Consider the following 23,274-nt stretch of genomic DNA (forward strand, 5'->3'; position numbering starts at 1 on the left):
GCGTTTAATGTTCTAAGTTCTTTTACATTCAACCAACAACTGTTTTTTAATGATTCTTGTGTATAGTCAACACACAGATCAACTTCTTGTACAGCTGTTAGAAAAGCTTGATAAACAACTCTCCACATGGATAAACAAAATTGAAATAAAGACAAACTAGATGATGTTCAGAGTCTTTTTGTTGTACGTTTTACTGGATCATTTTTAAGATAATTTCTGCTCTTAACTGTACAGCTACTTTCTGCTCCCCCTCAGGAAGTGATCCATTATGGTGCATCTTGTCTTTCTGTCCATCAGTGTCTGCATTTGTCCTCGTGGCGATATGTAAGACAGTTTAAAAAAAACAGTACAATATTTTTCTTCTGTTTTATTATTTAGGTGAGCAGACATGGGACGAGCCACCACGCGGAGCCTGTTTGTCAGGGAGCAGAGGAAGAGACTACTGAGCATGTAAATGTCACTTAAGCTTACATCCTGTCCTTTGTGGTTCAGTGTCACTTTGATTCATCATGCAGTGTGGTGTTAAGGTCAATAAATAGGTGCTCAAACAGCACAAATACAGTGGACCTCATGCAAGAACGTTTTTGTATTCTCATCCTAAATATCTGTTTCTTCGTTAGTGAGATTTGCAAAAACCTCCCGTAATAGCACAAACTTTTTGAAATACATGAGATTTGTTCATTTGAATTATCAACGTTTTCAAATTGCCATATAAGACTGTTTCATGGACAGAAACGCTAGCCTAGAGTATAAAGAAAACCTTAACTACCGAGTGTGTTACCTACAGTAGATCGACATACCACAGTAGTGGTCGACATACAGACATGGAAGCTAAGAAATCTGCTGCTGGGAACAGGGTTAGCAAAACACAATGTAACCACCTAAAAAAGACCAACTTAAAACAATCTATCAGTTTAAGTTTAAGTGATATTTAGAATAATTGATCTGCCTTGCTTTCAAACATCCCTTTCTAATGAGAAACTGACGCCTTTATATCCATATCTATATATCTATTTCTATCTATCCATCTATCTATATATTTATGCTCTCGACTCCTTTTAAAAAAAAACAGTCATTTTACCTCACAGAACACAGGAGTTGTTAGTTACTATTAAACTGCTGCCTGTCTGTAGTACAGGCTACTGTAGTTAACACACTGACTATTGATAAGAACCTCATACGACACCACAAAACTCTGACTATCCCTTTAAAGTCCTGCAGTTAGACATCAGCAGACAGAAGCACAACAAATTCAGCAGCGTCATTCGTGGTATTAGAGGACTCAAAACAATGGAGTGGCAGAGCAGAGCCATACTGTGACAGAAATAAAGAGGAAACATTTTCACATTACGTCAAATTCTAACAAAAAAAAAACATCTTTCTAAAGCAAATCTGTCAGTGATGTCACACTGTCGGCACATGCAGGATGATGGACAACAGCACCCTGAGGAGTGAGAGACGTGATAAATATGAAGATATGATGATTTCTTTGAAAAATAAATAATGTATATCCAGAATGTATCCATCTCCCCGATCCTCAGACACTGCCCTCTATGTGGGGAGAAAAGCCAGTGTGCCTTATTAAAGGCAAACAAGCTTTTTAGATGTTTCTTACAGCTGTCCATGTTATTGTTATTTAAATCCTTTATTATCTTGTATCTAATACAATTTGCATATTATTGTATATTTATTGCTAATCATTAATAATTGTCTGCACTGCTTTGGCAATATGTCTCCAATCTGTCATGCCAATAAAGCTAATTTGAATTTCAGATATTTGCTAGCAACTTTGATGCTGTGCCAAAAAAATGTCAATTAAATCTAAAAAACCTCAAATCAAATCTCATCTCAGTAAATCTGCATGGTGAACAGAATATACATTTTGCATTAAGTTTATTTTATTAAAATATTTTGTTTTAGATGAGTTTGAGGACACACAGTATTTAAACACGACATTCATTCAGATTTGAGCACACAAGTGTTTTTCCTGCTGGATCATGACTCGTACGAAAGTAAATGCCACAAACACATCCGTTTGAGTTCAGTCATTTCCTCTTTAGTAGAGGTTATGGTTAGTAAACATAATATTTTTTTTATCACATAAGTGTTACTGTTTTTGTTGTTGGTGCTCATCATAGCACAGCTGCCAGCTTTTAAACATTAAACAAGCTCTTATCTGCATGTTTTAAGCAGCAACATCTGAGTGGTTGCAGGTTTAAAGGACTCTCCACACTACACTGTCAGATGTAGTGCGGATGGGGAGATTGTATCATAACAAAGCGCTTTAAATACAGCCTAATTAAAATGAAGAGTGCACTTTAAAAACCATCTGACATCAAAGGCAACAAAATCACAATTCCATATATGTGTGAGCCTACAAAACTTGTGCTAATGCATAATTAGAGAAAGAGGCCTCACTGTTTGCCTTTTGTTCTCTGTTACAGAAGTGATAAAAGCCGACCTCTCATCCTGAACACAGATGGCTCGTGCTACTGCTCTGTCTGTTATTTAATCATATATCTCCTCTGATTAGCAAATGGATTTAGCGGTCTGCATACTTTCATTTATGATAAAATATAAGTGATATGTATCTTGTGCTTTTTACAGCTTTTCCAAATGTTCTGTTTTCTTCAAATCGGTGTCATTTAGTTTTATCTTGTAGAACATTATTGGGAATATTAAGACACTCAAATTTCAAATCAAATGATGTATGTGAAAAACAGGCGTGGTTTGTTTCCAGCAATGTTAATGTGATGATATGTCTTTGTGTGGTTAGGGTGAGTGCAGGCTCCAGATGGAGGCCCAGCGCATCAGCCTGTCTCAGATCCACGCCGCCCAGCTTGAGCTGCTGCATGAGGATTCAGAAGCCCGCACGCTGGAGCTGAAACTGCAGAACCTGAAAGATCAAGGTGAGCAGATGTGTTGACAGTTGCCTTTGTGTTGTGCACACAAATGCACACCAAGGCAACTGTCTTTGTGCTCGTCAGAAAGCTTTTGATTTATTATTCATGATAAAAAAAACAAGATCAACACAGATGGCTGATGTGTCTAGCACTGTTTTGTGCTCTGTTGGTTGTCAGAGTCTGTGCAAAACATTAAACATTTAAATTATTCAATTCCATTTCCATTGTTTCTTTTAAGATGAACCAACAAGCTTCAAATACCACAACATGTTACAGGCTGTGTCAGAAGAATGCAGTGAGATCATTCAGGTAATTATTGAAGACCAATTGTTGTAATGAGTTGAGTTTTGTGAATGAATATTATAAATGTGTGATACCAGGTTAGCACAGCAGTTAACCTTATATCTGTCTGTTCTGTATTCAGCGTTTTCAAAAGGTGTTCGGTGAAGAGTTTTTGGAGAGTGTTGGTGCAGAAGGCCGGCTGCCCCCTTCAGTGGAAAGACCAGAAGCTAGTGAATCCATCTCTATTGTAGAGGAGGCCAGAGGTAATTTGTCTCTTGAATAAAATAAGTGAGAGTATAAAAACAAGTATTACAGATATTATTATTATATTTGTAGCAATGGGCCAGTATAACATTCACTTAACTCCACATACTCAAATAAAATCATCCAATTTCAACTTTTAATTCCTTAATTAAAATTTTATCCAATCTAAAAAGGCAATTGTTCTCTCTTACGTAGAGCTTTACAGAGATCTTCAGCAGATGAGGGAGAGGATTGAGCAGGAACATCATCGTCTGTCCCGGCTCCAGGACCTGCTGAGAGCTGATGGGAACAAGGTAAAAACATCTGCAGACATAAGCTGTGACATTCTTCTGTACATGCATGCTTATTCTGTTGATTTACCCTGGGAAATTGGCAAATAAATGATTCTCAAAAACGTCAGCATGTATGGAAATGCTTGATTTTTGAGATTTTTCCACAATGCATTGCACAACAGATATCGAGGAGCTGCTCACAGCTAGAAGTTTTTATTTTCAGCTTGTACTAAACTTTATGAATGTCAAAGAAAACCAAATACGGGTAAATATTTTAAAGAACACTTAGCTGTCTATTTATAAAGTTTAATCGGCAGTGAATTTCAAAAGAAGAAGTTTGATTGGCATGCATTGGGGATTCTTTTCCTAGATGATGGAGCTGCAGTTGGCGTACGACGAACTGAAGAGCAGCAGTGAGAAGGAAATCTCTGACATCCGTGTGCAAGTTTCCAGCTCAAGTCCCTCTGCAAGCAAAGGTAAATGTGTAGTTATACTTTCAAAAAAAAACACTAATGTCAGGTCTCTAATGCTGCAATCCAAATCACACACGTTTTTCTTTTTACTTTTAGTACGTACTGCAGCAAGTGTGTACTTGTGCATGCAATATACATATAATTGGGACATACTACTTCATCATAAAATTGCACCTTGAAAAGCATGCTGGCTTGCAAAATGCAACCAGATGTAGTAGGACATCCCAGTGTTTTTGGCATACTGCATTTGACATACTATGTTTTTGGGACTCACTGAATCTTTTTCTGGTAAGGTTGTTGGGATGCACAGTGAGTCAAAACACAAAGGTGTGTAATAATGATAAACAGACAAAAATTAAATATTCTGTAGTATTTTTTCTATTTTAGAGGTAAAGACACATATTTGCAAATCACTGTTTGCTTTTGCAGGTTTGTTTTGTGTTGTACGTCTTAACCTCTGTTTGACAGAAAACAAAAATAAAACCGCAACACTCACCTGGTTTATGCATCTAGATGGCAGTTAAGCCAAACTTCACTCTCTAAATATAATGCTGTGACCAGATAGTGGTGAATATTTTCCACATCCACACATCCATATGTAGCTGTACAATTGGCTGCAAACATGCTCTCAATCTTTCAAAAAAGAGTTTTGTTGTGTCACGCTCTGTTGTTTCCTGTTATTTGTTTCTTTCACTGCTCTCTGATCATTTAGTTCTTAGTAGATGCTGTTGTCTGTTACTGCAGTGACCCGTTTTCCCCAGAAGGGACATTAAAGTTTCATTCAATTGATTCTAATCTTCTAATGCTATCCAGTTCAGCATATTGAATTTCACATTTCCCCTTTCTATCGGTCAGATGTGGAGGAGCGGGCCAGTGCACCATCCGCCTGCTTTACCCAGGAATTACAGAAGCTGAAGGCTGAAGAGCAGGAGAAGCAGCTCCAGCTGGAGGAGAGTCACCGACAAGAGATGGAGCATCTCCGTGCTCACTACCAGCAGCAGGCCACAGAGAGCGAGGCGCGGTATGCCACCGAGCTCTTCATGCTGCAGCAGCGACTGCAGGAGGTCACGGGCACTCAGACGCACTACAGGTGATGATGCTGTGACAACACAATGGTTCTACACATGGATTATGTTTTTATATTGCAAGATAGATTTTACATAGAAAGTAAATGTACAGCAAACTTTCCGTACATAGGAGACATTTATTAATACAAAATAAATGTTAAACAAAGCAAAGCTATAAGACGACATAAAGACCCAGATACAATGAATTTGGGATGGTAAAACAAAACTTGAGTATATACCTTTACATTAGCTCTAATATAATCATTAATACCAAGTTTGATAGCTGTCTGGAAAAGGAAAATGATGATTTAGTAGGTTAAACTTCGAAATCCTTGGATGTGACTGCAAATGTTGTCAAATCAGATGTGGTTGTTTAGCGTTTAAGGAGCATTATCACTGGATTCATACAGTACAGTCCTCATGTTATTAGTTGCTTTTGACAGACAGACAGACAGACAGACAAGTTGATGTGCACGTCCTGTGTAGCATGTGAAAGCTGCCTGACCCAGTTCAGCTGACAGCGCCTTAAAGCCACTAATGAAATATTCACTAGGTTATTTAAAGCATTATTCATGTAATTTATTAGCCAACTGACCTATTAAAGTACCCATTCTAGACGTCTTCCTGATGGATGTGCTGTGTAGAAAACAACACTCAGTATGTTGAATTCTAAGAGGTTCATATCTGTAACCGAGGAGTTGTTTTTTGCGCATATGATGTCTTAAATCTTTCAAAACCAAACAATATTACTGTGGGAGAGCTCCTCCTCATGGCTAAAGAAGCAGCATCCTGCTGTTACTACCAAAAGTGAGATGCTGCTGCCCTCCACTGTTTGATAGTGTAGATATTACTACTACAGTGGTTTTCAAAACCAATGAACTAACTTTTTTTTTTTTCACGGAAATGATTCCCTGACATACAATAAAATGTGAAAAACAATCACATATACTATTTCCCTTGGTATTACCTTTTTGCAGGTCTCATAGCGTATATATACAAAGAAAATTGTTCTCAACTACTACTTTTTTTTTGGATACCCGGTATATGTATATAAGGTGTATGTTATATTTCTGTCAATTTACATTCATTCATGTAGTGGTACCAGGTATCATATTCTATATTTTTTAAGGGGAGTGATTTAAAATGTAATGCTTTCAAATGAAAATGAATTAAGCTCAGCTAGTTTTGAGTTTTTCTTTGACTAATATAAACGTAGGAAACTCACTTCGTCCTGTTGTTGTTGATTTTGTCATCAGCGGAGACTGGTGGCACTTAAAAAAATGAAACAATGAAACTTTTCTTCTACAGTACCGCTCATACAAACATGCAGCCAACAGTACTTCACAGAGCACTGTGTTGAAACACACAAACACAAAATAAAAATAAACAGCAGTAACATTTTGCAAGACTGGAAATTACAACGATAAAGAAATAATAATAAAAAGTCAACAGAATAAAAAAAAAATTAAAAACAGGTATACAATTAAAATAAAAACTGATTGAAACTTAAAAACTATAAAATTAGCCCAAATTAATTGCAAGATTAAAAAGACAGGTTTTAATTTTCTTTTTTTTTTTAAATACAGAGAAAGAGAGTTAAACTGATTTTGGGTTGTAGAAAAATTAATGTTGACTCCTTGTTCTCTTTCTGCCAATCCAGTGCTCCAGAGTCCAGCTGTGAGGGGATGGAGGAGCACCGAGATGAGCTAAAGGTTTGGCTGCTCCATTTTACCCTCATCTAAATCTTCCATGTCACATGCATCACATCTTACTATGAGCTGAATCTTGCACATGCATTAAGACGCTATGACAGTGAGGGTAGGTGGGAGTGGGCAGTTGCAGCCTTAAGGCTAAAACATGCCCTAAATTCTCCAGCTTTGCCCCAGAAACAGCGCCCTGAACGGTCCTATATCTTAACGATTAAAAGGGTTGGACGTTACATAACTTACCGTTTTAGCGTGTTACTCAAGAGCCAAACTGACGTACTCTAGTCTTGGTGGCTGCATGAAAGGAGGATTCTGCCTTGCGTGGATGAGCTGCACTCCATTCGAGCCGTCTCTCAGTCACGTCACTCCAACTTCCATCATGTCTTTGTTTATCTTTCTCCCCCTCCAATCTCAAAGTTTCAGCAACTCGTATGACTGTGCAGAGATCAGAGAGGAGGATAGGACAGTAGAAGACCGAAGCACAGGAAGATCGAGAACGGGAGAAAGAATTTGGGCATGATACGCTTGATACATAAGAAATCTCAATTGGAAATGTTAAGCTTGAGGCGAGTGGAGCTGAAGCGGCTGAATGTCTGAAACAGACAAGAAAGGGATTCATCACAAGACAGAGTGGTAGTGTGTGAGGGGAAAATGTAGCTGTAATTTAATGCAAGACATCTCTTTATCATCCTGGGCACAAGAGAGAACAAAACTGTGTATTAATAGTGTTTTAAGTGCGGGTGGGGTGTAGCTACAGTAAAGACGACCTGTTTATTTCAGGATCAGCCTTGGGGAACTTATTTCAACACGCTACAGCTGCTGTTATGTTATAATGTATGTTACGTTAGATTTTATTTTGTAACTTGTAGCTCTCCCTTTCCTCTATTCCCTGCAGGACCTGGGTGAGGAGGAACTGGGTGTGGAGTTGTCCTGGCCTGTCAGGTCTGCGGGCCTGACAGCACAGCTGCAGGCACTGAGGAAAGCTCTCTACCACAAGTATGTCCAAGAAGTAGACGCTCTCAAAGAGCAGCACAACAAGGAGCTGAGGAGACTGACAGAGGAAAAAAAACAGGAGAGGAAAACAGAGGAGCGTCAGGAGGAGAGAGGAGAGAAAGCGCAGGATCTCAGCTGTGTTAACGGTGCAGGAAGCTCCAGCGAGAGCCTCGGGGCAGCTGGGCAGGTCGACCTGAAAGACAAACAATACTGGGAGAGAGTGGAGGAGGAAGTTGCCAAGGTAGGTGACAATGTATTTTTAATTACACACAACTCTTGTGTCTAGTCAGTATCAATAAAACTCATAACTGACTAATCAAACCAAAGATTTGCTGGTTTTAGCTTCTTAAATATGAATATGGTTATCTTATTCTTGTGGTGAATATCTTCTATCTGGATTCTGGATTACAGGTCTGGCAAAACGTCATCTGAGCTCTGCGACAGTGCATTTTTACTTTAGTCTGTTTATTGGGAAAATAATCAGAGTAAAATATAAAGGATCGTTAGTTGCAGCCCTAGATACATTACATTCATTTGGGAAAAACTGTAAGAACTGAGAACACAAAGAGAAGAGAAGAACCACAGAGTTATTTTACAAAAATTGATCCCAGAATTTTAATAACACTGCATCAGCACTTTTACTGTAGATCTCTGTGTCTCTATATCAGGTAGAGTCCTAAGACAGATTTTCCATATTTCCTTACAGGCAATCGTTCAGATGTCCGTGGAGTTTGCACAGCAGATTGAGCTGGCTCGAATCAACAAGCGTGCCTGCCAGAGGAGCGCCTCCATGCAGACCCAGTCAGATACAGAGGAGGTGGAGGAGAGGGAGAACGAGGAGCAGACAACTCCCAGAGCTCCCATCACGTCGGGCGCCTGGCTGGAGGAAGTGGAGAAGGAAAGCCTGGAGAGAGAGCTGGAGGAGAGAGACGCAGAGATCAGAAAGTTAAAAGAGGAGCTGCAGAAAACCGAATCAGGACCTGAGCAGGTCAGTGTCACTAACTGAGCTGTTACGTTGTAATGTGTTAATTCATTTTCACCACAAATCTAATGTCATCGAAGAGAATGAATTTATGCTGACTCATTCATTTTCAGATGCACTTTGTCGCAATGCAGGTGTTGCATCGATTGCTCTCTCATTGATAATGACGCTTAAACTAATATCAAAATTATTTTTCACGGCTTTTTACCTGCTCACAGTGAATTGGTTTAAATACTAAATTTAATAATGTGATTAAAGCAGCTTTATTTAGTTATATAAAGTATAAAACTATGCAGCAACATGTTTTTTTTTAAATTGCAGCAACAACAATACATTATCTAGAGTGGGATGTTGTAAAGTCTTTCTATTCTAGTTGAGTTTTTGGTAACCAGCTTCCATCCCAATGAGGTTTTGTGGATGTTCTCACAAATATTCTTACCTCCTACATTTTGATTTCAACTACAGTACCTGCATCTTTTTGACATACACATCTCAACCCAAAAGTGTGGAACAAGAGGTGCACACACACACACACACACACACACACACACACACTCCTCTTTAAAAAGGTTACAACAGCCTAATTTGTTTACTCTTACTTACGGCAAACGTGATTTTTATACTGTCCTAAGGAACCAACATGCTTTGAAACAGTTATTTGAGTAATGACACATAACCTCTACCAATATCAGAGGTAAAATAGTTTCTTTGTCTCTCACAACAGTTTACCTTATTTCACAGAGCACTTTTTATTTTATTCATTACTATAAAAGAATAACATTGTGGACTCTGCATGCACTGGTTTCCTCTTTTTGATTCAGGACTTCTTTTTTTTTTTTAAATAACTCCCAATGCCTTGAAGAGCTAATCCCTGCTAGGCCTTCACCAACCATTTATTGCATGATTAAGCTTTAACCTTGTGATAGCACTGGCTGTCGGGTCCAGTGTTCTTTGAGAGCTGACTTGCTCCAACACACTCTTGGTGGTGATCCAGTAAGGATAATTAAGTGAAAGAAAGTTCTTACGATTCAGTAATTGACTATGATGAGTTGTTATGATGAGAAAATGCCTCTTTACAAAAACACTCAGTTGAGATATTTACACACATTATTATGTTAAACCTCCTAAACTCTCCTGGATTATCTAATTTCTGTAAAATGACCTATGAAGTACACATCTAGAGTGCATCATGAGGGCATTCATAGTGAATTATAATGCGAAATGATGCAATATATCAACAGTGGTAAAACATTATAGATGTGACTAGAAGTGTCACCTATAATACATTATTATTATTATATATCATGGCTACCTCTACACACCTACACACGCTTCAGTAATCAGCTGTGGTTAGGGCCCGTAGTGTGCTAAAATGCAACATATACTCTTTTAAATGCATAATTTCGCTTCACTTACCACAAACAATGACACATCATGATAAAGCATTAGTACAGATGTATTAATCTTTACTTAACACATATAATGGTAACTTATGATACTGCATGGACTGTCTTTACTACAGTGGATTTTTAAGGTGTGTAGGTGTTTATATGTGGTCACAATATATTGTAAGCCCCCCAGTCAACCTAGTTTTCAACTGATCAAGAGCGTCTATTAGACACTTGAACTTAGAAATCATTATAAGTCACATCTTTAATGTCTTATGGCTGTTGATATATGCATCAGAAAGCATTGTGTGTTTATGAGTGCAGTCATGAAGCATTATAATTCACTACAAATGCCCTCAAAATGCACTATTGATGTTGTCTTCATAGAAAGCGGTTTTTTTTCCTATACATACATGAATAACATACATGAATACATATGTATATAACAACAAGCAAATGAAGCACAAAAAACATCTTATCAAATGTTAAGCTATCTTCTGTACCTACATAATTATTATAAAGTATGTTAAATGTAAAAGTATTTATATAATTATTGTTCACAAAATTGAGCCCATTAACCAAATCCATCCGGGAGTACTCATTCCTCCTCTTCGTCATCTGATAGATCTTTACATTTCACAAAAGCAGTAAATGGTCCCCAATCTTTTTCAAACATAACCTGTTTACATTGTTGTATATATGTCACTCTTTCTAAAGGAAAACCTAATGTGTAACACTTGATGTGTAGGTCTTTTTCCAAAACATTGCAGTCTATCCTTTGGTGTGCGGGAGGAACATGCGTATCATTATTTGTTCACTTTGAGCGTACTTGTGGTCTTTTGGGTATATCTGTAAAATACAAATAAAACAGGATGGGATTGTCTTGTGAGATAATATTTTCTATTCAAAAACATATTTCAGCTTTAGAGGGAAACCATAAAACATGTCATTCAAAACGTGCTCTCGCCTGTCCAATGGCGTGATTCTTTGACTGAAGCCGGTGCCACTCTCACTCATCAGTAGTCTCTGCACAGTGCAGTGTCTGGGAGTGTGAGTGAGCGGAGAAGCAGAGCTGCATTTCTGCAGTTCTTTCAGAAGATGGAGCTATCGCCTCTGCAAGTCACTGTGCCTCAGGTGCACCTGTTGCCATAGCAGCACAAAGATAGTAGTGTTTCTCTCCGCTCCAAGGGAGTTAGAAGTACGTCTTTGTGTTTGTGTGTTTATGTGTGTATCTGTGCTCGTTAAAAGGGCAGTGTGTCTGTGTCCATCGCTGGGGCTTATTTGAATACACTTTTACTAATGGTCGCACAGACAGAGACACTGTCGCTCGTCGTCCACAGTATTCAGGAGTCTGTTTATCCATCTGCAACTTTGCAATGACAGGGCTGCTGTCTGTGTTCTCTCTCCTGCCTGTCCAGGCCTTAAAGAAGAGAGAAGACGGTCAAGAAGAAGTTGAGGAAGAAGAAGAACCAGGCGGGTCGGGAATAAAGCAAACTGATGGAGGCAAACTGTCATCACAGGATGAGGGAGAGTCCTCCAATAAGGACACTGAAAGGTAGTATCAGAAACTGTATTCATACTGTCCCCTACTAATAAAACTTTGTGTACAGAAATGCTCCACGAAGGAGTGATAACCTTTTACATGTTTGTGTTATTGCTATACATAAATTAGAAAAACATATATAGTGATTGAAGCCATAATAGACTTAATTTTAACGTGTGGTCTTTGAAATATGAGTAACAAATATGTCGATAATTACCTCAAGTCTTTTTATTTTTCAGTAACACCACAGATATTTAGAAGAAACCCTTCTTCAGTGTGGTTGTTAATAACATAAATGTTTTTGTTGCTTTCAGAAACGTTTTGCGTAAAGCCAACGAGAAACTCTGTCAGGTGCTGGTTGACGTCCTGAAGACTACGGCAGCAGCGGAGGAAACTATGGGCCTCCACATGCAAAGTCTACGTGACACTGCAAGCGGAGGACAGCAGGCTGCACTGCCCCACCCCACCACACAGACAGATAACACAACGCATGTCAGACTTCATGCTGCAGGCAAGTACCATCAGGTCTCAGTAATAGTTTAGGGTAAGTGCTGATGTTTATGTTTGGGCAACACGTTCTATAACCAATCAAACCCCAAATCTGTTGGTTCAGATGTCGGTAGTTAGCTGGAGGTGAGATTTGTTGTTAAACATGTGACCTCTCACTACACAACACTATTTCTTTGCTCTGCAGTTTAACACCACTGCAGCTGCACATACAGTAGCATTGTGGCATTTTTATATATCTTAGAATCAATTTGCATTTATTAAGTCAAGTAGTGCAAAACCGTTTTAATTTTCAAAGAATACATTCTAAATTTCGTTTTCAAGATTCAAGAAGTTAAAAGTCTCAACCAGACCACGTTGGTGCCTGAAAGTAAATAAAATGATGTACTCAGGTCCCAGTGGAGTTTTGATATTTGTTTTTAATTGGACTTTTAGTTTGTGACTATTTCAACATAGCACATCAGTAGTGTTGCTGGCAGCCGTGACTGCAATTTAAGCTAAACTCCTCTTCTGCTAATGCAATCTTATGCGACGGACCAATACTGCACCATGACTACAAACTGTTATTGCACAAACAAAAAGTGAGTCCTCCTCTCTTTCTTCACCAAGCCTGGAGTTTGAAACACACGATCAGTTAGTGTATGAATGTACAGTCACACACAAATTCATCATGATCAAATGCAAATAATAACAGCTTGAACAGTTGTCCTGTGAGTCAAAAATATCAGATTTGCCTGCCATATGAATGGTTCATTATAACTGAGGGTGGTGACTCCATGAGCTTAACACAAAACAGTGTCATGTTTACAAGCTAATCCTAATATTTACTTAAGGTGTTCTATGGGACTCTACACTTTTGTGTTTGTTTAATTCACGGTTTTCAAAAACATTTACTATAATTTGATATGCTAGATTTGTTATGCTCCAATTCTTTTCCTGAAAAAAGATATTCTACCATATGCCACGTTGTTAAAGAATATAGAAAGCTTTTGTTGTCATTGTGTACCATGCTATTGGGAGCGCTACTCCTGAGCAGTGCAATTAAAAAAACACAGGAACACAAAACATCTGCAGCCGATAACGCAGGTTCTAAAAAGTAATGCAGTGAAATTTTGCACTAAAATAAGAATATTTATTGCACTAGACTACATTTAATAATTGCACTAATTAATTAATAATATTGGGCTGCATGTGACGTGTTGTTGCAAAATAATGTTTTCATGTAAAGAGAGAGAGAGTTTGCGCCATCATGCTGCCTGCTGTTGTAGAGACAGATGAGAACTTGAATAATTAGATGCCGATGACGTAGTTTAAAGGCAGTTGTGGGAGCGTAGTGTACTTATTTGAACTGTAGGATGTTTGCACCTACATGCTTATTGTTGGTACATATTTAGCGCTGCTTTGGAACCTGTTCTGTCATGAATATAAACCACACAGCTAGCTTTTTTTTTTTAACTTGTTCTTATCTACACAAAGCTTTTCAACAATTAATTTCATTGAGATATGTTTCTGCTCTCTGTTCCTCTGGTCGTACCAGGTCACCCCGCAGAAAGTTGTCAGGGCAGCGAGACCGCCACAGACGATTTGAGTCTGTGGTCCGGGGAGACGGTGGCTGAGGAGAGTCTGGAGGTGTCGCAGCAGATGATGGAAAGCCTGCTCCTGGGGGCGGGGACACAGCTGGAGAACGAGAGCTATCTGATGGGCATCAGCAGCCGACTCCAAACGGCTCTGGAGAAGATGTTGATGACCATCACTGACACCACCAACCAGGTACAAGTAGTAGTAGGTTTAGCCTTGGATTAATGTACACTTGTCTGTTGGTGGTCGAAGCATTTCTTTTAAACGATGACATCTGCTGGAGCCTTTGCACTTTGAGCAAAATACATAAACCTTGCTTAGTAAAGAGGAGCGTGGTTGAGGCATTTTGGATGTTGTGGAACTTCTGAAGGCAAAAGCAGCAACGCTCGTTCACGGACATTGATGCTGCACTATCACAGCTCCTCTCTGCATGCTGCAGTCTGTTTACATTTGTCTGTTTTGTTGTTCTGATTGGTTTTAGGTCTGTCCCGTCATGTCCTGAGGCATTTTAGTCTACAGCTTTTGATAACACCCCTCCAAAATCGAAAATGAACTGAGCTTAGCATAAAGACTTAAAATCTGCCTGTATATAAAAACCAGTATCTGTAGAGCTCACAAATTAAGTTATATCTTGTTTATTAATCCGTACTAAAAACAGGACGGGGTCAGTTACCAGGCAACCAGAAGTATCAATATCCTCATCCTCAATAAGCATATTTCCCAAAATATAAACTGTTCATTTAAAAAAACAAAAACAAAACTTTTTTAAATCATCAAAAGTTAGAAGAGTTTCCTGATTTATGTAGATTATGATAATACCAACAAAGAATGACTAAAGCGCCTTAATAATCCGACTAAAACATTAGATGTCAACTTTCAATAGTATTCTAGTAATAATTTTAAAAAGCAATTAAAAGTTCTTTGTCAAGTGAAATTGGTTCTTTTTAGGTGGAGATTTCAGAAGAATCCTTAATGAACAGTCCCGTGTGTGCCTGTGCAGAAAGCTCTAGTGACACATTAAGGCTGTGTCAAAACATTTAAATACCCACACTCGACACTGTTAACCCCCTCTGTGGGTTTCTACGTCTGTTCATGGAGGCATAATGGGGATGAGACTGCAGAATGAGGCCGGCAACAAAGTTGGCCTGTCTAGAATTCACACACAAAAGAGCTGCCTCATTCCCAGTGGTTGCCTATAGATACAAGCTGTATTTACACTGAGCTTTTGTCTGGTCGATCAGCCTATCACAGTCAGTAGTGGACTGAGCAGCTCCACCCCCCTCACCCCTCAGGCTGTGTCCAGTGTCAGCGCGCAGAGACGGGGCAAGTTTAACTAGGCCATTGAATGTGTAACTGTAACTGACTGCACAGCACATCTTCCCGTTGGCTGAAATTCATGCGTTACTCACGCTGAGATGGGCTTTATCTTGTTGATCTAAAAATAGCTTTAAAGAAATTTCAGGCCAAGCGTCACTACTGTTGGAGCATCTACACCGCAGAGTGACCGTTTGGATGTTTTTAAAGGCACATTTTGATACAAAACATTTTTCTTCTTGGGGTTTTTAATTTTCTTCTTTATTTTGCATCATAGAACTGAGAATGATCTGAGCAATTTATCTTTTTTGATTGTCATTTTTAGACTTATTACTGAAGCACAACGACTTATACAGAGGGTCGTTAAAGGAAAGGGCTGGGCGAATGATTATTGGTCCGCACTGTGTTTCACAAAATAAAATCTTGTTTTGTCTTGTGTTATAAATCCAGCGCACCCGTTACTTCACTGCGGTGCATTTTCTGCCGAGTTACTGTTAAATACTGTTAAATAATGGTGATCTCAGTATTGACTACATGATAAATAACCATGATTATGATTTTTATCATGATCAATCAGCCGTTGTGAAAAATAGGGCCGAAATTATAACTTGATAAATCGTTTTTTAAGCAAAAATGCCAGAAAAAAATCATTGCTTCCAGCTTCAAAAATGTTATTATTTCTTGTTTTTCTTCATCTTCAAACAAACATTTTATATACGTCAACATAGGCCCAGAGAAATTATGATTTTTTTTTTTTTATAATCTGACATTTTATATCTTTGCTATGATGATTTAGTCAAGAAAACACTCAAAAATGAAAATAATAGTTCGCTGCTGCTCCATAAAAACCCACTCTTGATTTCACAGGCAGATTACATGTTATACCGTTTACATCTCCTCCAAGTACACACCATTTACAACACGATAAACAAAGCTTCTTAATGGTTTGTTTAACGATTTTCCTGCTGCTATTGATCCGATATGCATTAATCTTGTCTGTGAGCGGGGTTGGACCGTCACGTCTCGTCTGATAAGTAGCATTGTAAACAGCGATTGATGCAACAAGCCTGTAAGGAATGTTAAGTATCTCTGTTAAACTACTGCTGTAAATTATTTGCTTGGGAAATGGTGTGTGCACACGCATTAAAACATTGAAATTGTTCGTGGGCAGTCAGTATGGCGGTCGACATGCCAAATGAGACAGTCAATGGGACCAAGAGGTAGCGTGTCAGAACACCTTAATTGTTTTTTTTCTTGCGGCTACGTAGAGACGGAATCCAGTTTGACGACTTTTTGTGGGAAGGGCGTGTGGTTATTTGTGTGTATGGGATGAGCCTCTGATCTATTTGCAAACTTACCTGGCCCACTGGCTCTAATGACTGAAGCCACACCTGCTTCCCTCCCACTTTGTCTGAACAGTATACTGCTGTGCGCGTTCTATGTAGGAAGTGGAAGATATATCCTCTCGTGTTGAGTGGAGAAAACTGTCCTGGAAGTCTGTGATTTCACCTTTATTTTGTAAAACACGTGGGTAGACAGCGGCAAAGTTAGTGTAACGTAATGATAGTGGCCTGCCTTGGGTAAGTAAACCTCGCCTGACAGCACAGAGTGATCTGGCAGCAGTGAGTAATATTATGGTGTGAGCAGGGGAGCATGCGTGGAGAGGGAATGACAGCAATCCGAGAAGGAAGTAAAAAGGAAATAATGGACGACTTAAGATCTGAGCGCTGTCATTTCACTCTGCCGCTCGGACTAAACAATTAAAAGGGGCCCCTGGGAGGCTTCCCTGCAGGTCGGGGTTGCTACGGCAGCATAGTATTGTTAATGAATCTCTAGAGAGAGAGAGAGAGCAGAGAGAGAGAGGAGAGCAAGCCGGAGCAGACGTGGGGGTGTGAGCTTTACTGAGCGGCATGATATGGTTTCTCTCTGAGGAAAGAAGGTCAGAGCGAACAGAAAGAGAGAGCCCTGGAGATCTACAAAGAGGACAAGAAGAGAGGAAATGCTTGCCTTTATGTTTACATACCTCCTGTGGTCGAGTTCAGGAATGCCTTTTCTGCTGCTGGATCAAGATATGTATTCCACCTGCCCTCGAGGATGACACTTTCTGGTCGGACCATAAACATTATCACCGTTGCCGGATGATTTTCTCTCTTAATATTTACCTGGAACTTGTTCCACCTCCACCAGGCAGCATGTGACTGAGATGACGTGAATGTCACCTTATCCAATTGTTGTTTACACTTCTCGTGTGTGTGGAAGACACATAGAAACTGTTGCTTGGTGCTATCCACGACGTTGCACACTGCTTTATTCCCTCCTGGACTTTATTCTCATGTGTGGCTGCGCAGCTCAGCCTGACGGATCACGGCAAATGGAAACCTCTTTTGATGAGTCCAGAAAAGAAGCTCCAACATAACAAACCATCTATCTTTTACCATGGATTCCTACCGCACTTACTGGAACTCAGGCATGCAGAGCAAGACGTGGGTGGAAGGGGAGGACCAGGATGTGTACGAGGTGGAATCTCGTGTACCCCTTCCCCGACCTTTCCCACTGTCTAGCACCTTGAACGAGAAAAATGCTGTAGTGGTGCAGACGAAAATCTCGCATATCAGTCACAAAACTGATGGTCACCTGCTTAAGGTTGTCTCCAGAATCACCCTGCCCACTCCTCCCTATACAGTAAGTCAACGTACAATTTCAAGACTTCACCACAGTTACCAGGTGTGTGCAGGTTTAAACAGTTTGTACTTTGGATGGAGAAAAACTCTGCTGTTGATTAATATTTTATAGGCACAATTACCACAGCCTGTTTTATGTCGTTCAGGTCTGCACATGCAGATGTTAACTGTTTTCCACGTAGGAGGAGCACAGCAGCTCTTTCTGTGCTGCTTTTGAAACAGTAGGTGAAAGATTATATGACTTATATGTGCCAGGGTCACGTTACAACTTCCTGGTTCCCATAATGTTACAATAAGACCTTTGCTCAGGGAGATATTGTAATCTATGGAAAGCAACTGGGATGAATGCGAGCGTGCTGACGGGTTATCGCATTATGATGATTTCACGGAAAAGATGCTTTCTGTCACCTGACCTGAAGGTCATTAAACAAATGTGATCACATTATGTCAGTGTGTTAACGTAACATCTGCACATCACCTTGACTTTTGTACAAGTTGCCTCTTTGTGCACATGTGAAGAATCCTGTCTGCACATTATGCATAAAGAGAGTATTCTCAAAGGTGATAACAACATGCTTTTCTAATGAGTTAGAAACATCTTGCTCAACTCGATTCAGCAGTTTGCTCATACTGGTATTGAACTACAGTGTATCTCATATTCAGTAGACACAATCTGTTTCACTAAATGACTGGAAGATATGGTTGAAATCAATATTTTGATATTAGAAAGGATAGATGGATATATGTGGGTTCAATACACATCGTGTTATGATAAATGCATGTAAGTGATGTGTAACGTGTAAAAGTCATTTTTAAAATAGTCAAATGAACATTGCGAGTCATGAACCGTGGTCCACTGTTATGCATTACATGAGACTAAACTTTTTATACGTAGAAAACAAGAACTTCAATAACTGATTTTGTTAGATTTGATTTAAACTTGCTCTGTATCATTAAACAACAGAAACATGTAGTGCAATAATACAATCAGTCAATATAAAGTGATTAGAAGTGGGTGAATGAAAAAAATCTCAACCCTACACTTCCCATCCTGTAGCTTCATAGCATCTTTAATTAGATTCTCCCCTCCTGGCTTTCTGTTAAAAAAAGAGATGACCATGATTCATCATCAGCCACCAGAGACATTATACAGCTCTTTTCAACGGCTGAGTAGTTCTCCTTGTGACAAGTAAACTGATATTCACGTGTAAAATCGACGGAGTGCCCCTTATTTCTTTTCAATGTTTGTTCATCTTAAACTTATTTAATGCAAGTCTTCCCATCCTAACTCATGTTCTTGTGGGACACCGTCTCTTTTCTCTTCCCCTCTCAGCTCGAACATGCTCGGATGACCCAGACTGAGCTGATGCGGGAGTCCTTCCGCCACAATGAGGAGATCAGCGAGCTACTGCAGAAACAGGAGGAGCTGCAGGAGAGGTTGTCTGAGGAGGGTCGGGCACGCGAGCAGCTGGCTCTGGAACTTCACCGCGCTGAGGGTGAGTTTCTCTGGAAAAAGAAGTTATTCTGGATATCTGTAAGAATTATTAGGATCAGCATGTAATAAATGAATGCATATCTCTGGCGTGTACCTTGGTTTTATTTAAATGTTTGTCATGTGGACTAGGAAGTCTGCGAAGAACTGCCAGTTTGCAGCTTCTGAAAGCCATCTTCGTCAAAGCAGTTATAGCTGTTTCTCTGTGGACTCTAATTGATGATGTGACCATGTGTATTTGTATGTCAGAGTGATTACAGAGAATGGAGAGCGTAGGGAGAAACTGAAGTGAAAAGGCATGCGTGCATCTGTTTGGGGGGAGGGGGGTGTTACAGGGGGTGATGGGATCAGCTGTTTGAAAGGGAGCGTAAAGGAGCGCGAGACCATCTGTGGTGAAAAATTGACAAATGGTAATTTCCTTTGGTCAGCATATCTCTTGACAGCTAGATTATGAGGGTTTTTGTCAGGAGATGAAAAATAAAGTAACATCTTTCAGCTTGATTCACTAGGAAGTCAGTGGCCAGTTTTTGTTAACAGTTTAAGTGACGTGACAGACTTTATTGGAGGAACTCGATGTCTCATCCATGTCAGAGACAGATGGTCCGCGAGGGTCAACTGTTACAACCACATCCACTCTCTCTCTCTCACACACACACACACACACACACACACACACACACACACACACACACACACACACACACACACACACACACACACACACACACACACACACACACACACACACACACACACACACAGTCACACACACACAGTCACAGTCAACTGGGCTGACTTTATGTCTCTCACACACTTTGGCAAATGTACAGTGGAAGAGCCATTCATTTATTTCTGACTTTGTGTACACACTGAACAATGGTGAGTGTATATCTTTTTCTAATCTTACATGATCTTTGGTGGTGTCCTGTTATGGTGTTTGCTTTCTATAATCCTGTAGAGGTGCTGAAGAATAGCAAATATTTGCTGTCGTAAAAAAGTTCTACAGGATAGACTAGCAATGAGAGAGACCATGTGACAGGCTGTAGAAAGGAAGGACATTATAGAGCATACGTCTGCAACTAACAATTATTTATCTTTTGTTTATTAATGGTTTAGTTGTTTGGTCCAAAGACTTAGACTTAGACTTCTCTTTATTGATCCTTTGGTATGACTCCCGCAAGGAAATTTAGTCCAAGAGGACGTCCTCAAATTTCTTGTTTTGTTCACAATTCAAAGATAAGTAGTTTACTGTCAGAGAAGGAAAGAAACCAGTAAATACTCACATTTAAAAAAGTTTTAAAAAAGTACTCAAACTGATTAATCGATTATCAAAATAGTCGACAATTAACTGATGTATCTTTGCAGTTCTCATGTCAACTAACAATTATTATAATATTGTTTTATTTGCCAAAGAAAAGCAGCAATTCTTCACATTTTAGAAGCTGAAACTAGAGAATATTTAACATTTAAAAAAATAAAATCATCTGTTAATTCTCAAATAGTTGCCTTAAGTAATAATTTTCTGTCGACTGACTTATTAAGGAATTGACTAATCGTTGCAGCTCTAATAGAGAAGACATGCTACACTCTAAACTATCAACCTGTCTTTTCATGTAAAAGAACAGCTGGTGCTGGTCACGTGGCATGCGTCTTCATTAACTTTTAGGGAGTGCTCTGCTCAGCTTGTGTCTCATGGACATGTATTTGTGCAAATGCCAATGAAATGATTCTCCTCTTTCCTTTTGTGTGTATGAGCCACACAGGTAAAAGCTGAGGGTGCAGCCTTTTCAAACTGGTTTTGTACCAAAGAGACAGGTTCAACCTGGACAAAAGATCCTCTTCACGGATTGACGAGAGTATTATATGATAGTGAAAAGGATGAAAAGTCTTTCTTTGTTGTGTTTCGACACAGGAAAAAGGCTAACTTGGACAATATGAAGATGTGGATTGTGTTGCGGAGTAAATGTGGTTATAGATTCACAGGAGAACTTTGTGTAGTTAGTGGACAATGTTTATGTCAATATGATAGCTGTGTATCATGGAGGTATCCCTCCTTAGGCAAACTTTACACACAGCGTTGGTTCCTGCTTAGATGTCTGGAATAATAGTTATCTCCTGATGACACAGGCTACATTTACCTTCTGCCTCTCTCTCAGTTTTTGAATACACACACCGCTAATTGAGTCCACATGAGCTACAAACACAGATCAGAAAATATTTAGATTGTGGTCTCATTTTGCGCCAGAGTTGCAGTAAATAAATAAATGGTATCTCATTAGCCTCTTCGTGTGTGTGCACGTAACCCCATTTCCTGTCAGTATGAGCTGAATACCATCCCGGTGCTGAATGCTTGCTGACCTGTGACAGCAGTACTGTAGTGATTGCATTTCATTGTGTTTATAGCTCAGTCTTGTACTTCGTGTCAAGCAAAATGGGTCAGACATGCTCACTTGTGTTCATCTCTGCATGTGAATGCAAGTTTAGTTTGTGTGCCTCTGCGGGTACTGTATGTATGTTTTTGTTTGCTGTTGTGTTGTTGGTAACCTTGGATTTTGTATCCTGGTGTTAAGGGCTCGATCACCTGGATGGCTGCCCTGTGTGTGTGTGTGTGCGTGTGCGTGTGACTGAAGCTAGACTCAAGGCTCAAAGTCATTCCTCCTAATTCTTCTGTTAAGTGTTTCTAAGAATGGGATGGTAGAAAATATGCAGTAACTTCATGAAAGGGATATTCTGAATTTCTATTTGGGCGCCCTTTATAACAGTCCTCCTCCTGCTTTGTCCACACCCAGGTGTGATTGATGGTTACACCGGTGAACGGACTGTGTTGGAGGAGCAGTTGCGTCAGAAGGAAGAGCTCCAGCTGAGCCTCGAGCAAGAGCTGCAGGTGAGGCATTCCAGCTGCAGAGAGGAGGAAAATAATTACCTTCTCTTGTGTGAGATTGAACATGACGTTTACAGCGTTTAAAGATAGATGTTTTTTTTTATTTTTCCCTCTGGCACAGAACAGTAATGACACAGTAATTGAAATTGGTTAAAATATCTGCCAGAAGAAGCGTTATGTGTGTACATATAAAAGAGGGCTGCACAATTGACCGCAACTTTATCGAAATCGCAATATGGATTAAAGCAATATGTGTCAAAATACCATTCTGAAATATTGTGGTGCTGCAGAGATGTCACATGCATAAATCACACCCTGATCATTTTAATATATTTTCAATGAAAATGAAATGAAAGGTTTTCCTCATATCATGCAATCATATAAAAAGAGATTAGGATATTTGGTAGTTTTGATTCTCTTTGGTGTCATAGTCCTTTATATATTCAAGCTACATTGCTTAAAGGATAAGTCTGGTCCTGTCAAAAGGCCAAAAACTAACAAGCATTATCCGTGTAGCAATGTATACAATAAGGGAAATATGTAACTTAGATTTTAATTGAAAACATATATATTAAAGTTTTCTGCCAGTGTGTAACTGAATGTCGCTTCTCGGTGCAGGTGACAGGAAGCCGGCTGCACGAATTGGAGCAGGAGAGGCTGCAGATGCAGGAGGAGCGGGAGCTGCTGTCACGGCAACAAGACGCCATGAGAGAGCATGCCGGGCCCCGTGAGCTTCGTACGTATCCCAGAATTCCCTTAACGAAAGAAATATATACTGATCCACTCACAGGAAGTTATTATATTTACAGTTGAAAGGAACCTATTAGGAAATTAATTAATTCAACATTTTGTGAACATTGTTGCATTGTAGACATCCTAGTGTACCAAATATAATAGATGAGGAAACAAAAATACAGAATTTCACTTTAATCTTTAATCAAGGCTCAA

At 39.4% G+C, this 23,274-nt stretch overlaps 1 protein-coding gene across 1 annotated transcript in view; it reads left to right on the forward strand.

Annotated features, from left to right (window-relative positions):
- akap9 (A kinase (PRKA) anchor protein 9) overlaps nucleotides 1–23,274 on the forward strand; it is a 66,640-nt gene that overhangs the window by 21,908 nt on the left and 21,458 nt on the right. The window contains exons 9-24 of the mRNA XM_083925454.1: nucleotides 379–450; nucleotides 2,777–2,909; nucleotides 3,142–3,212; nucleotides 3,328–3,448; nucleotides 3,645–3,742; nucleotides 4,092–4,197; nucleotides 5,050–5,284; nucleotides 6,922–6,973; nucleotides 7,863–8,201; nucleotides 8,667–8,948; nucleotides 11,749–11,885; nucleotides 12,188–12,384; nucleotides 13,918–14,150; nucleotides 19,287–19,449; nucleotides 22,235–22,329; nucleotides 22,945–23,062. Of these exons, the coding sequence (XP_083781580.1) occupies nucleotides 379–450; nucleotides 2,777–2,909; nucleotides 3,142–3,212; nucleotides 3,328–3,448; nucleotides 3,645–3,742; nucleotides 4,092–4,197; nucleotides 5,050–5,284; nucleotides 6,922–6,973; nucleotides 7,863–8,201; nucleotides 8,667–8,948; nucleotides 11,749–11,885; nucleotides 12,188–12,384; nucleotides 13,918–14,150; nucleotides 19,287–19,449; nucleotides 22,235–22,329; nucleotides 22,945–23,062 (2,452 nt within the window). The remainder of the gene's footprint in view (nucleotides 1–378; nucleotides 451–2,776; nucleotides 2,910–3,141; nucleotides 3,213–3,327; nucleotides 3,449–3,644; nucleotides 3,743–4,091; nucleotides 4,198–5,049; nucleotides 5,285–6,921; nucleotides 6,974–7,862; nucleotides 8,202–8,666; nucleotides 8,949–11,748; nucleotides 11,886–12,187; nucleotides 12,385–13,917; nucleotides 14,151–19,286; nucleotides 19,450–22,234; nucleotides 22,330–22,944; nucleotides 23,063–23,274) is intronic.

This window comes from Echiichthys vipera, assembly GCF_963691815.1.
Source record: "Echiichthys vipera genome assembly, chromosome: 13".
Taxonomy (NCBI): domain Eukaryota; kingdom Metazoa; phylum Chordata; class Actinopteri; order Perciformes; family Trachinidae; genus Echiichthys; species Echiichthys vipera.